General features: G+C 33.6%; 1 protein-coding gene across 5 annotated transcripts in view; it reads right to left on the minus strand.

Annotated features, from left to right (window-relative positions):
* ANKS1B (ankyrin repeat and sterile alpha motif domain containing 1B) overlaps window positions 1-15,165 on the minus strand; it is an 857,966-nt gene that overhangs the window by 640,316 nt on the left and 202,485 nt on the right. For all 5 annotated transcript variants that reach the window (XM_010989991.3, XM_010989990.3, XM_031462969.2 and 2 more), the window contains exon 9: window positions 7,942-8,085. In XM_010989991.3, coding sequence (XP_010988293.3) covers window positions 7,942-8,085 — 144 coding nt within the window. The remainder of the gene's footprint in view (window positions 1-7,941; window positions 8,086-15,165) is intronic.

The following is a 15,165-nucleotide window of genomic DNA, read 5'->3' on the forward strand; positions in this document are numbered from 1 at the left end:
GTAGGATAAATAATAAATATATTTAGCAGCTCAACCACCCTGAAAATGCAATGTAAAATAATAAATCAATTGAGTACACATTAGACTAGAGTGACATCAATAATTACTGATACCTTCATTAACAGAGAAATGCTACAGTGAAAAATACTGAACAGTAAGTATGAAGGCTTATATTACTGTGAGAAACTGGGTCCTCTTTAAAATTTTGTTGTTAATTTCATAGAAAAGTATTCAAGTGGGTTTTGGATAAAAAATAATAGATATGCAAACCTGTTAACAAGTTAATCTCTTGAAACTCAGTTTTTCCAGGTCAAGTGAAAATACCACCTACCTGGCAGGTGCTAGGCACTCAACAAATGCTATATATAATTATTCTTAATATTACTATTATCACCATCATAATAGTTTCCTAAAAATGCAAAATTGAGCATTTCCAATGGTACAGTTTTAGTTCAATTATTTTAAAAGTACAAAAATAACTGCATAGAATGTTAAAAACCTAGATCAAAAGAACATTTAATAGTAATGTTAAAATGCATTTCTCTGTAAATGAAATATCTACTGACCTAATTTCTATAGCCAATTTTATATATAAATTTACTTTAGTCTCTGCAACAAATCACCACAAAATCAGTAGCTTAAAACAACATTAATTTATTCTCTAACAGTTATTGAAATCAGAAGTCTGAAAGAAGTCTTACAGGGCTAACATCAAGGTGTAAGCAGGACTGGTTACTTCTGGAAGTCCTAGGAGACAATCTACTTCCTGACTTTTCCACTTTCAAGAGGTCAACTATATTCCTTGACTCATAGTTCCTTCCTTCATCTTCAAGCTAGCAATATAATACTTTTAAATTTCTCTTTGTTTTCCTCATCATATCACCTTTCTTTATTAAAAGGATCTTATGATCACATTGGGTCCATCTAGGCAACCTAGGAAAATCTCCCCATCTCAAAATCCTTAACTTAATCACATCTTTAAGTTCCTTTTGCCATATAAGATAATATATTTACAGGTCCTAGAGATTAGAACATAGACATTTATGGAAAGAAAAAGGCATTATTTTGTTTATCATTGTTCATCCTTTGCCCTCAAAGATTCACATACATCCACATGTAAATCCATTTGCCCCATCTCAACATCCCCCTCAAGTCCTAACCCATTACAACATCAACCAAAACTCAAATTCTCATCTAAATTTCATAAGCTCAAAGGTCCCATATCTCACCATCTAAATCACATATGGGTGAATCTCTTGATACAATCCATCCTAAGGCAGAATTCCTTTTCAACCGTGAATGTCTGAAACTAGAAAACAAGTTATTTGCTCCCAAAACACAATGGTAGGACAGGCATAGGATAACAATGATAGGTATTCCATTCAAAGAGGAAGAAATAAAAGGAAAAAAAAGTGAGTCAACAGTCACAAACAAATTAGAAAACCAACAGGGCAAATCCCATTAGATTTCAAGGCCTAGGAATAACCCTTTGTGGTTCTCAGTTCCATCCTCTGGGACGTCAACCCATTCTCTTAGTATTACTTTCTATTTCATAAAAGTTAATGTATATTTGCAACTGAGCAGTTAGTAGTATCAGCCTGTTTCTTGCCTGTAAGAATCCATTCCTTTAGGAATCCAACAGCTTTCCTTTACTTTTTCTTCTCCCTGCTCCTTTCAGTTCAAGATGGCAATGTCTCTGCTGATACAACAAACTCAAAAACCTTTTGGTATCTCATGCATGTCACAGGAATTCATTCTATTAAATAAATTAAACAGATCTTCCTTGGATAATCCCATCTCTGGATTGTGCTAAAATGAATGAAATCTGTGAGTTACACATCTAATAACTTCAAAGAGCCCTCTGAATGATTAATAGTCTGATTTTTTTTTATCCTACTGAGGTACTAGAAAAAAACCTGATCCAGCCACACTTTTGGCTTTCTCTCCAGAACATACTTCCTTAATAGTGCATCTACAAATTTTAGCATCTTTTTTTAATCTAGATAGGCTGACAACATCCTCAGTCGTCAAGGTCTGGTTCCTTTTTGCTTAAAAGTCTTCATTTAGTTATGCTCTTTCCTCTCACCTTTTGCTATAGGCTACAAGAAGAATCAAGCCACACCTTCAAAACTTTGCTTGGAAGTCTCCTAAACTACATATCCAAGTTCATCACTTACTAGTTCTGATTTCCATGTAACTGTAGAACACAATTCTTCCACGCTTTTTGCTACTATATAACAAGTATCTCTTTTCCTCTTGTTTTCAAAAACATGATCTTCCTTACTTCTCAGTTCTTATCAGAAGCACCTTTAGCATTCTAAATCATCTGTGATGATTTAGGTATTCTCTAAGTTAATATAAATTTCCTCTACATTCTCCTCACTTTCTCTTGAAATCTCACCAGCAGTTACTTTAACACCCATGTTTCTGCAGACATCCTGTTTATGACAATTTAGGTATTCTCTAAGATAAAATAGATTTTTCTCTACCATATCACTTCCTTCTGAGCCATACTGTTAGAATCCTTAACATTTATATTTCTGTTCAAGCCAATCTAGGCTTTTTCTGTCAAGCTACTCAAAATTCTTCCAGCTTCTATCCACTGCTATCCAATTCCAAAGCTACTTCCACATTTTAATGTATTTGTTAAAGCAGCAACCCCTCTTCCAGATACCCAAATCTTTGTAGGCTTCCCAGGGCTGCTGTAACAAATTATCACAAATTCAGTAGCTTAAAACAACACCTCTCTGACAGTTCTAAATGTCAAAAGTCCAAAATGATTTTCACTGGGCTAAAATCAAGGTGTTGGTGAGGCTGGTTCCTGCAGGAGGCTTTAGGGGAGAATCCATTTCCTACTTTTCAGCCAACTATATTCTTTGATTCATGGCCACATCACTTCAACCTCTACTTCCATCATCACATATCCTTCTCTGGCTTTGACGTCCTTGCCTTCTTCTTATAAGGATCACTGTGCTTACATTGGGTCCACCTGGATAATCCAGGATATCTCCCCATCTCAGGATCCTTAATCACATCTGCAAAGTCCCTTTGCTATATAAGATCACATATCTACAAACTATAAAGATTAGAATGTGGGCATCTTTGGGGGGAATTAATCTGCCTACCACAGCCATGTTCATTATTAACTGAATTCTATTTAAAATGTTTAACCCATATTTTCAATTACATAGTTGTAAGCACTGCCCCTGCTGACTGCCCATCTTACTGAACTAACACTTTTGTCATTTCCACATTTCAAATGATGGCTCTTTCAAAAGTTTTGGCAAGAAGAAATTCAGCAACAGAAAAAGATTATGTATTGTATCACAAATTCCCAAAGCTGTTAATATCTGAATAATTCCTTAACTCATTATTATTGTTTGGAATATTTCCAAAGTATGTAGTAGTTTCATTACAGGGGGAAAAAATTAAATCCCTATCACAAAACTATAACTATTCTGCAGTTGAGAGATACTTAGAGGATGATCTAAATTTCAAGGATGAGAAATATAAGGCCCAGGGAGGTTGAATAATTTACCCAACAACACAAACTCTTATGTAGAGAAGAGGAGCATCAATTTATTTTAAGAGTATCTAATGACTAACTGTTACAGAAATCTCTTCTAGGAGCTTCTGTATTTACATAAAAAGAATTTCTTACTTTTAGGTCCAGGTAGATTTTTTATTTAGCCATTTGAGCTTCTTAAGTACTGAAGCAAATGCTATTAAGATAATTTTCTAACATACAGTCCACCAAGACTGAATCACGACTGACCATTTGAACAAACTGATCTCTAGAAATGAAATTGAATTAGCAATAAAAAACCTCCCTACAAATAAAAGTCCAGGACTGGACGGCTTCACCGGGGAATTCTATCAAATATACAAAGAAGAACTCATACCAGTCCTTCTCAGACTCTTCCAGAAGATTGAAAAAGAGGGCATACTCCCAAACTCATTCTGTGAAGCCACCATCACCCTGATACGAAAGCCAGTCAAAGACACCACCAAAAAAGAGAATTACAGATCAATATCACTGATGAAAATAGATGCAAAAATCCTTACAAAATATTAGCAAATAGAATCCAACAGTACATATAAAAGATTATACATCATGATCAAGTGGGTTTCATCCCAGGGACACAAGAGTGGTTCAACATATGCAAATCAATCAATGTAATACATCACATCAACAAGAGAAAGACAAAAACCACATGATCATCTCAATAGATGCAGAAAAATCATTTGATAAAATTCAACACCCATTTATGATACAAACTCTCACCAAAGTGGGTATAGAGGGAACAATACCTCAACATAACAAAAGTTATATATGACAAACCTACAGCCAGCATAGTTCTCAATGGTGAAAAACTCAAAAGCTTCCCAATAAAATCTGGGACAAGATAAGGCTGCCATTATCACCACTCCTATTCAACATAGCCTTGGAAGTCCTAGCCACAGCAATCAGGCAAGAGAGAGAAATAAAAGGGATCCAAATCGGAAAAGAAAAGGTAAAAGTGTCACTATATGCAGATGACATGATACTATATATAGAAAACTCTAAAAGGTCCAAACAAAAACTACTAGAAATAATCGAAGAATTCAGCAAGGTAGCAGGTTACAAGATTAACATTCAAAAATCAGTTGCATTTCTTTACACTAACGATGAATTAACAGAAAAAGAAAGTAAAGAAACAATCCCCTTTAAAATAGCAACCAAAGTAATAAAATACCTAGGAATAAATTTAACCAAGGAGGTGAAAGATTTATACATGGAAAACTATAAAACACTGATTAAGGAAATTAAAGAAGACTTAAGAAAATGGAAAGATATACCATGCTCCTGGACCAGAATTATCAATATTGTTAAAATGGTCATACTGCCTAAGGCAATCTACAGATTTAATGCAGTCCCTATCAAATTACCTAGGACATATTTCACAGAACTAGAACAAATCATAATAAAATTCATATGGAACCATCAAAGACCCAGAATTGCCAAAGCATTACTGAACGAAAAGGAAGAGGCTGGAGGAATAACTCTCCCAGACTTCAGACAATACTATAGAGCTACAGTCATCAAGACAGCATGGTATTGGTACCAAAACAGACATATAGACCAATGGAACAGAATAGAGAGCCCAGAAATGAACCCACAAACTTTTGGTCAACTCATCTTCGACAAAGGAGGCAAGAATATACATTGGAATAAAGACAGTCTCTTCAGCAAATGGTGTTGGGAAAACTGGACAGCAGCATGTAAAACAATGAAGCTAGAACACTCCCTTACACCATATACAAAAATCAACTCAAAATGGATTAAAGACTTAAACATAAGACAAGATACAATAAACCTCCTAGAGGAAAACATAGGCAAAACATTATCTGACATACATTTCAAAAATTTTCTCCTAGAAGAAATAAAAGCAAGAATAAACAAATGGGACCTAGTGAAACTTACAAGCTTCTGCACAGCAAAGGAAACCAGAAATAAAACAAGAAGAAAACCTACGGAATGGGAGAAAATTTTTGCAAGTGAAACTGACAAAGGCTTGATCTCCAGAATATATAAGCAGCTCATACAACTTAATAAGAAAAAAACAAACAACCCAATCCAAAAATGGGCAGAAGAACTAAACAAGCAATTCCCCAAGGAAGACATACAAACGATCAATAGGCACATGAAAAAATGCTCAATATCACTAATTATCAGAGAAATGCAAATCAAAACTACAATGAGGTATCACCTCACACCAATCAGAATGGCCATCATTCAAAAGTCCACAAATGACAAATGCTGGAGAGACTATGGAGAAAAGGGAACCCTCCTACACTGCTGGTGGGAATGCAGGTTGGTGCAGCCACTGTGGATAACAGTATGGAGATTCCTCAAAAGGCTAGGAATACACTTACCATATAACCCAGGAATCCCACTCTTGGGCATATATCCAGAAGGAACCCTACTTCAAAAAGACACCTGCACCCCAATGTTCATAGCAGCACTATTTCCAATAGCCAAGACATGGAAACAGCCTATATGTCCATCAACAGATGACTGGATAAAGAAGAGGTGGTATATTTATACAATGGAATACTATTCAGCCATAAAAACCGACAACATAACGCCATTTGCAGTAACATGGATGTTCCTGGAGAATGTCATTCTAAGTGAAGTAAGCCAGAAAGAGAAAGAAAAGTACCATATGAGATTGCTCATATGTGGACTCTAAAAAAAAAAAAGAAAAAAAAGAACATAAATACAAAACAGAAACAGACTCATAGACATAGAATACAAACTTGTGGTTGCCAATGGGGCAGAAGGGTGGGAAGGGACAGACTGGGATTTCAAAATGTAGAACAGATAAACAGGATTATATTGTATAGCACAGGGAAATATATACAAGATCTTGTGGTAGCTCACAGTGAAAAAAAAATGTGACAATGAATATATGTATGTTCATGTATAACTGAAAAATTGTGCTCTACACTTGTGCTTGACACTCTACAATGTGCTTGACACATTGTAAAGTGACTATAACTCAATTAAAAAAAAGATAGTTTTCTAAATACCTAGAGGAATTTCAGGTAAGATTCATCAGACTCATGAAAATAGACATGTTTTCCAGAATGCTACACATGATGGTTATCAGGCAAAATACTCTTGTTGGTCTAATCACTTTTAAAAGTCTTTAGGCCCTACGAGAAATATATTTTCTAGTTTCTCTGGAGACAAGGTAATTAACTCAGTGGTCTAATGGAAGCCTGAGATAAATATCTTGTAATATATGTTCATGACATAAAATTGTTTTTCAAAAAATTGGTGTATCCTAACTTTTATTTTTTAAGCACCTAAATTAAATTATACTGTATCCAGTGCTACCTATTCCTTTCAGCAAACACCAGAACCACCTGGATATGTTTGAAAAGTTAGTTTGATTACTAAATGTATGTTAGGCTTATTCTTTTTGCTAATTATAAATAATACAGACATGAAGTGGAAATTTTAATATAAAGACTTTGGACAGGCCAGTAAGAATTGTTATTGGTATTAATATTGGAATTTGAGTGGTTGTAATCAAATTGTGACAAAGACATAAAAAAATGTAATGGTTTATTGGGCAGAATTGCTTCATATTTGTTAAAAAACAGAAAATAATATTTTTGCGATATAATGAATTATTTTCTGTCCTAGATTATTTTTTCACTCATACTGTATGTAGTTACACATACATACCTTTGTCATTACACTGTTTTTTGTATTAAGAGCTTTTTAGTCTTCATGTAGACATATTTTCATTACAGTTGCAAATTTCCTAACACTGATTTATTTTACTTATTTCTGAAACTCTTTTAAGGGCTTGTGATCCATAGTACACAACAAAAATTTGAAGGTGATACAATAGAATTGAAATTGACTTAATGAATAGTAAATGTATTCAAAATTGTAATTGATATTTTAGTGTTCTGGTCTTAGTTTTGGATAGTACTGCATAATCTTCAGTGGCACACATTATTCTACAATGTTCCGTTGTGTCAAGAAAAAAAAAATCACTGACTATACTTTTAAAGAGCCCTCATATGCTTCCTTTTAAATAATTTTTACTATTATTTTATATAAATTGCTATTTAATTTCAAAATAGCATTCTTTAAAATGAAGTATTTCTAAATAAGATATTCAAACCTCATAAACAACTCAATTTTTCTTGAACTAGCATCATGACCAAAATAAAACAACCACATAAAATTATGTAAAGGATATGCTTGCATATGTATAGATGTACAGCAAGTTATATAAACATTTTACTAACCTTTAACTGAAAAACAATTACAAAGTGAACAATACACTATTTGGATTTTCAGAAGGAAAAAAAAGATTTACTTAAAACTTAGGCAACTATTTTTATGTTTTATTGTACCTTAAGAAAGCAAACCATTACCTGTGCAAGAATGGGGAAGCCAAGGTTCCTACATCCATTACAAGGAGTTAATGCTTCCCAGAGTCCTGAGGGCCCACAAGTGTTTTCATCATCATCTTCTTCTTCCACTTCTCCTGATGACAAGTTTATTGTAGATGAAGTTCTCTGAAAATAAATTTATATTATACCAATATATTATATCAATGTATATATGATATCAATGTTATTTAGGTATCTTAACATCAAATAAATTACATAAATTTCTCATGGTGTATGTCAGCAAGCAGGAGTTAGCTTAATTCTAGCCATAGTTATGTGGCTGTGCCATGTAAAACAGCCAGAAAACATGTATAGTTCAATTCTAAGTTGTAAGTAAAAGAAAATTGAAAGTGAAAAGACTAGGTGAAAAAGACTGGTAAGTTCATAATAAAGACTAGGATATGAAAGTGACCCAAGAAAATATATGAATAGTAACAAATGAGAAAAAATTTATGATTTCTAAATGCAATGAGAGGAATAGCATGAAAAGACTTTATTGCCATAAGATTGCTAAAAAGCTCATTCTTTTACAATGTCACTAAAAACGTAGTCTCTTTTTGAAACAATAAACCTCATAAAATGTCATACATATAATAGGGTTAATACTTTCAAAATTAATAATAGGACTTCCATGCTCAACATACATATTTAATTTTGCTACTTCCCAAATCTCACTTAAATGACAGCAAAAGGTTTGTAAAAAATGGTCTAAACCATAAGGACAAGAACAACTGGAGGGATGTTAGCAGATGAGCAATATCAAAGAAACTTTTAAATAATGACAAACAGATGATTTATCAAACTGACTTAGCAAACTTGAGGAAACTGAAAGCAAAGTGCCTGCATGAAGGAAGAATAGGAAGCAGGTCTATTCATGATTCACATCTTCAAAAGGGCTTTAGAAGCAGAGAGATTGACTCTCTGTGAAGGTGTAGGTGCAGGTGGGGCTGAAAGAGGATGGAAATTTTATATTAGAAAGGGTTAGACCCCAGACCCATCTTCATCTCACCCAGCCAAGAAACTAAACCTGTACCACCTGACAAGAAATTGGAGGTTTAATTTCTGGTGAGGTTGAAGGAAAGGGATTGTGAATTCTAAGAACTCATGCACAATGAGCCGAGGGGTGCCTCTCTAAAAACAATGGAATTCAGTGAATGTCTATGTAGTAAATGAAGATTCTCAACCTATCCCAGTGCCTTCTCACATTTGTCTTAGAGAACAGAGCAGCTAATTTCATATCCCTTAGGTAGGAGATGAGAATCTATTCTTCTCCGCAGAAACTGAGATCTCAAGAAAAATGATCTATAAGTATTCAGGAAAAAGGTGGGGGGGGGTCTATGCCTTAATGCCTACTATAAAGCGCAGCTCTCAACAAATTCTACCCACATAAACAATTCCTAATTTTTTAGTTAAATACAACCAAGAATACAACAATTACCACATATTTGAAGGACCTTTAACAGACAAAAACAAATATACAGAAAAAAGTTATAAGTGGTATCCTCAGAGAGATAGAAACTATTTGCATCCTTAAAATAAGAACAGAATGCTACCAAACAGATAAGTATGTAAAATCCAACAGAAGTGTTGAAAAATGAGTCTGAGCAAATTTCCCAGAAGACCGAAAAAAAGATCAAAAGAAGTTACAAGTTAAGAAAACTAGAGAATCAAACTAAGATTTCCATGTAGAGGTGAAAAGAAATTGTCAAAGTAATAATGCAAGAAGTTTTGCCAGAACTGAAGAAAAATCTCGTATTCGAAGAGCTTCCTGAATACTTAGCAGGCTGAATTTAAAAAAAAAAATAGGAAAAACAATAAGTTTGTCTAAAAATATCCAGTGTTGTGTTCAGCACAGCACTGATAGATTCTGATTACTCAAGTTAGTAAAGATAGTTTACATACCCAATTGTAAAGAGCACCCATCTCCCTGCAAAAGCTGTTGCTTTTAAAAATAGAATGACTTTATGACTACTTTTTGCATTCACATCTAAAATTTCCCTTTATCAGCTTTCAATAACAGAGAAATTATGAACTTTAATTATCCTTCAATCAGTTACTGTCTCTAAGATACAATAATAACAATAGCTACAATCTATTGAGCACTCTATTATTCATTATTTTAATTCACACAGTACCTTGAGGCAAATACTAAACTAAGGCACAGAGAAGTCAAATAAAACCCAAGGTCGCAGAACTGGTAAGTGGCAGAAAAAAGATTCTAACCCAGAGTGCCTGACTCTAGAGCAACTATGTATTTGATTAGTGCTGTCTCCAGAAATGAATAGAATGATCAAAAGGGCACCTCCTTCCCCAACTCATGATCAGTTACTGGTGTGACCATCAAGGTTGACATGTATCGTACCATAAATCATTATATACTTGGTGAAGAATTATCAACATTTTATAGGTTAATCAGTTCTTTTCTCACTCTGTCTCATTCTGCTCCCCAAAGAAAAACTCTGTTACTGCCCATTGTACAGCAAATAATATACAAATCTCTTAATATGACTTCAAGGCTTTATGGTCAAACTATTTCTCAACGCTTCTTCTTATTCTATCTTACTCATTCCGGACTATAACCAAGTAGAATTGTTCACCCTTTCCTAATCATGCTCCATACTTTTGTTCATGCCCCACCTACCTCCATCTTACATAGCTAAGTAGTGGTTATAAATTTAGGCTCTAAAATTAGTCCTGGACTCAAGTTCTAACTCTTTTACTTATTAGCCAACTTATTAGTATGATTCTCATCAGAGAGGACCACTGTCAGCCTCACTTACATCAACTATGCAATGGGAAGATAATACAGTAGTAATTCCCTCAGAATTTCTTCCTGATAACTAAATGAGGTAATAAATATAAAGTGCCTGACACATAGTAAGGTTTCAATAAATATTAACTACTATTTTTAGGTATTATTCTCTTATAACCCCATTGAGTCCTCAAAATAAAGTTCAGCTTTCACCTCTTATATATTTTTTCCAGATTTCCCACAAAAAGAAATGATGTTCCTTTCTTCTGAATGTCTTTCTGTGAATTTGTGTATTACATTATTTCACATATACTTTTTAAAATTTTTAAAATTATAGTTAATTTACAATGTTGTGTTAGTTTCAGGTGTATAGCAAAAGTGATTCAGATATATATATATTCTTTTTCAGATTCTTTTCCATTATAGTTTATTACAAGATATTGAATATAGTTGATACTGAATATAGTTCAATATTGTAAGATATTGAATATATTGACCTGTGCTATACAGTAGGTCCTTGGTGTTTAGTTTCACATACACTTTGTAATGATACATGGCATAGTGGCAAAGAGCAAAAGCTTTGAAGTCAAATACATACACATTTAAGTCCTGGCTCTGCCACTTGTAAGCTGTGTGACTTTGAGCAAATCACATAATCTTACTAATCCTCAGTTTCCTTATCTGCAAAGTAGGCATAATAATAATTCCTACTTGATAGGGCTGTATGATGAGAAAATTAGTTGCCTGACAGTCACTGGTAAAAAATAATCAATAAATGTTGCTATCTTTATTATAATATTTATCCTGAGAGAGTTGCTAACACACAGAGAACACACATACTCATCCTAGTTAACTGTGAGTTATCTGAAAGTAAACATTCTTACTCACATTTTATCTCTTACAATGTGTTGTGCAAAATGCAATTTAATAATTATTTATTAAATAAATCATTAAATGAATAAATTTCAAACTACCATTTACAATTGACTACCTAGAAATTTTACTGATATCAAAGGGTGTATATAATTGCATCACAAATATCTTTATTGTTATTTTTGTTTTATTTTATATTAACCATTGCCAATACCATTAGCAGAAATAAAATTTATCAGTGATTTAGTACTGCCCCCTAAAGACTGTACAGAAGTTAACTGTGTACAACCGTAGTTTTCTACTTCACTGATTTACAGTTAAAGATGCCTGAGAAAGATTTTATCAAACTAAATATAATCTTCAATTACATATAGCAAGAAGCTACACGAACAAATGCTTAAGTTCAGAGTTTATTTCAAATGTTTTCCAAACTTTTTACTGGAGATTCAACTATGTTCCTAAAGTTTCAGATGTCAGGAAATTCTTCCATAGAGTATAGACCTAATTTACACGGTTTGAGACTATTCGCTTTCTTGGTTAATACACAGTAATTATACAGGAGCAATACTGGGCAAGTTCTACATTGTTTCAGATAATAAAAGTCATAATACATAAATACCATGGGGAGACAAATTTGAACTCACTAAAAGAAAAATACTTCTAAAATAATTACATCAGTTTAACATCAAAGAATTAGAATTTCCTTGTGAGGTGAGATATATATATATTTATAAAACATATATGATATTAAATATATTAAAATTATGTTATATGAAAATGTTTTATGTAAATATTTTAATATATTATAATAATATACTATATATGACAGTATAATTATATTATATATAATATGTTTTATATATTTTATATTAAACATAATTATATTTATATAATAACTATATATACATTAACATACATATTATGTTTATATAATAACTATATAAGCATTATTATATAATAACTATATATAATAGTGCTTTATAGTTTAGAAAATGTTTTCAGATATGGAAGAGCCCAATAAAGTAGGATACGAGTTATCTCTATTTTACAAGTGAAAAAATGAATGCATGTGATGTTACTCAATTTGAAAGATCATTCTACATATGAGGGAGATTATAATCCAAGTCCTATGACTCAGGTTCTATAATCTTTCTACCACACTACTAATAAGAAGGAAGCTTCTAATTACTAGAGCTTTTTGAAGGGACAATAGATGTTCAAGATATTCAGAATATCCACAAAAGAATTTCTGTGTTATGTGATAGTTTATAATTAATGGCCCTTAAAGTCTTTTTTTTTTTTAACTCTAAAATTCTGTAATCTAAGCAGTTAAAGCGTATATAGTTTAGGAAAAGGATCAAGGACCAGCTATGATCCCACAGAGCCCCTTTAATCCCCATTGGTCAATGCACATCTTTAGAAACATGGTGGTAGTAGGGGAAGGGAAAAGTCTGAGAGTGTTTATGTCCTGTCCAAAAGTCCGTGGAGGAAAAGCAGAAACCTAGAATGCTCGACTCAGCCAGGATATAGGAGGGCACTGTGTTCATGGGGAAATGGGATGATGGAAAGGGACAAAGCTTGTCCCTCATCCTATTAGAAATACAAAAAACAAACTGAAAAGTAGGAAAACAGTCTAATAGAATTGACAATGCAAAGGGACCAGGCAAAAAGGCAGACTCTAGGAGGAGGCAACTCTCAGAAATGGAGAGCAAAACAAAGGAAGATCTTCTGGAAGAGGCATCAGTAATCTAGACTGCCTTGTAGTAATAGCCACAAGTCTTCTTGTCTTTGTTTTTCAAAAATGAAGTTGATCCATTAACTTTTAACAAAACTTAAAATAATACACGCTTATTGCAAAACAAATGATTCAAAACAAAAAGTTATAAAGGAGAAAGTTAAGCTTTCCTAACTTTATTCCCAATGCAAACATTCAGGGCATATTCTTCCAGATTTGTATTCTTGTCCAATGATTTTGTCAGAATAAATTGGTAAAAATGCAATTGTATGCCAAAGAGTGTTTCCAATTTAAACTCTGTGTATATTGTCAATGTCATCTCAAAAACACTCTTCATGCTGCGACAAGAGGAAAAATATTCTTATATGAGGTGAAATTGTTACCCTCTTCCTTAAAAACTTTTAATAGTTTTTCATTGTTTTTTGGATAAAATTCAAAATTCTTAATATGATTCAAAAGGCTGTGTGTTTGTCCTTATTTGCCTTTCTAGTTTTGTCCTATCATGACCATTCTTCCTCCCCTTTGCTCGTAACATTTAAGTACATTGTGTTCTTTCCCTTGAATATACCAAACTTCCCCTTATCAAGAGCTTTATCTAAGCACATATGGCTTTCTCTTGCAGACTGTTAGTTGTCTCCCAATGTTACAGAACACCTGGCCCTCTTTTTCTGTGGTAGTAGAACCCTAACTTGTAGTTCGGCACACGTCTGCTTTGATCACATTTCCCAAACTGTCACAGCTACATTGGGCCACGTGATTAAGTTAGAACGTTTCTAAAAGTGAAGGGGCATGTCCTTCTTCCTCCCGTTCCTCTTTCTGGTGATTGGGATGTTAATGAAATGGCTGAAGCTGGAGCAGTCATCCTGGACCAACAGGGAGACCTGGAATTAGAGGACATATACAACAGAACAACAAAATAGAAGAATCCTGGGTTCCTCAGCCTTGGACTGCCCAGCTCTAAGTTTTGCAAATGGGAAGAAATAAACTTCTCCTTTTTAAGCCATTGTTATTTTGGATTTTCTGTTACTTGGTATTGTACCAAATCCTAATAAATTCCTGGAGAATTGTCTTCTCTTGTCTTCATCAGGATTAATCTTATTTGTGCTTTAGGTGTGAACTTAATTCACTTTATTTGATAGACCTTCTTGATGCCCCAGTCAAAATGCTTTCACAGCACCCTGCTATTTTTATAGTAATTATCACAAATAAAATTTTTACAGCTACTTATATGACTTTGGTTCAGTAACTCCTTTCCCTACTAGATAACAAACTGTACCACTGCAGAGACGTCTGTTGGTTTAGCTACCACAAGCCCAGTGATAGTGTACCACAAGCTTAGCACACTAAAGAACTTTCCATTGCATATGTGTTGAGTGAATGAATGAATATCAACTTGCCTTCAAAAAATTTTAATAACATGAACATTCTCGTCAATTCTAGGAGGCACCAATTTATTGTAACCTTGAACTTAGTGCCCTTTATCTTCTGACTCCATTGTATTCACTTGCCCTAACAGTGTTCATCCCATATCCAAACTAATATAGAACTCAGAATCTACTTGAGTTCATTAAGGAATGCATTTATACCAACCATTAGTGAGCAATTTGGATTTTATAAAAAACTCCATAGTGAAAAAAGGAGAATGGGCTTTAAATTGCACAACTTAATCCCTCCTCTTTCCCAACAAATATGTGTCTCCTTGTGATGACAGTTGGGTGGAAAGATGCTTTCATCTTCCGTGGTGTCTATTTCCTCCCACAGACTTTTTTTTTCATCTGCTCTTCAAATTCCTCTACCTTTTATTACGTAAAATAATGTAACTCTAGTATACACCTTATCTCCAAAC

Source organism: Camelus dromedarius, chromosome 11 (genome assembly GCF_036321535.1).
Source record: "Camelus dromedarius isolate mCamDro1 chromosome 11, mCamDro1.pat, whole genome shotgun sequence".
NCBI classification, from domain to species: domain Eukaryota; kingdom Metazoa; phylum Chordata; class Mammalia; order Artiodactyla; family Camelidae; genus Camelus; species Camelus dromedarius.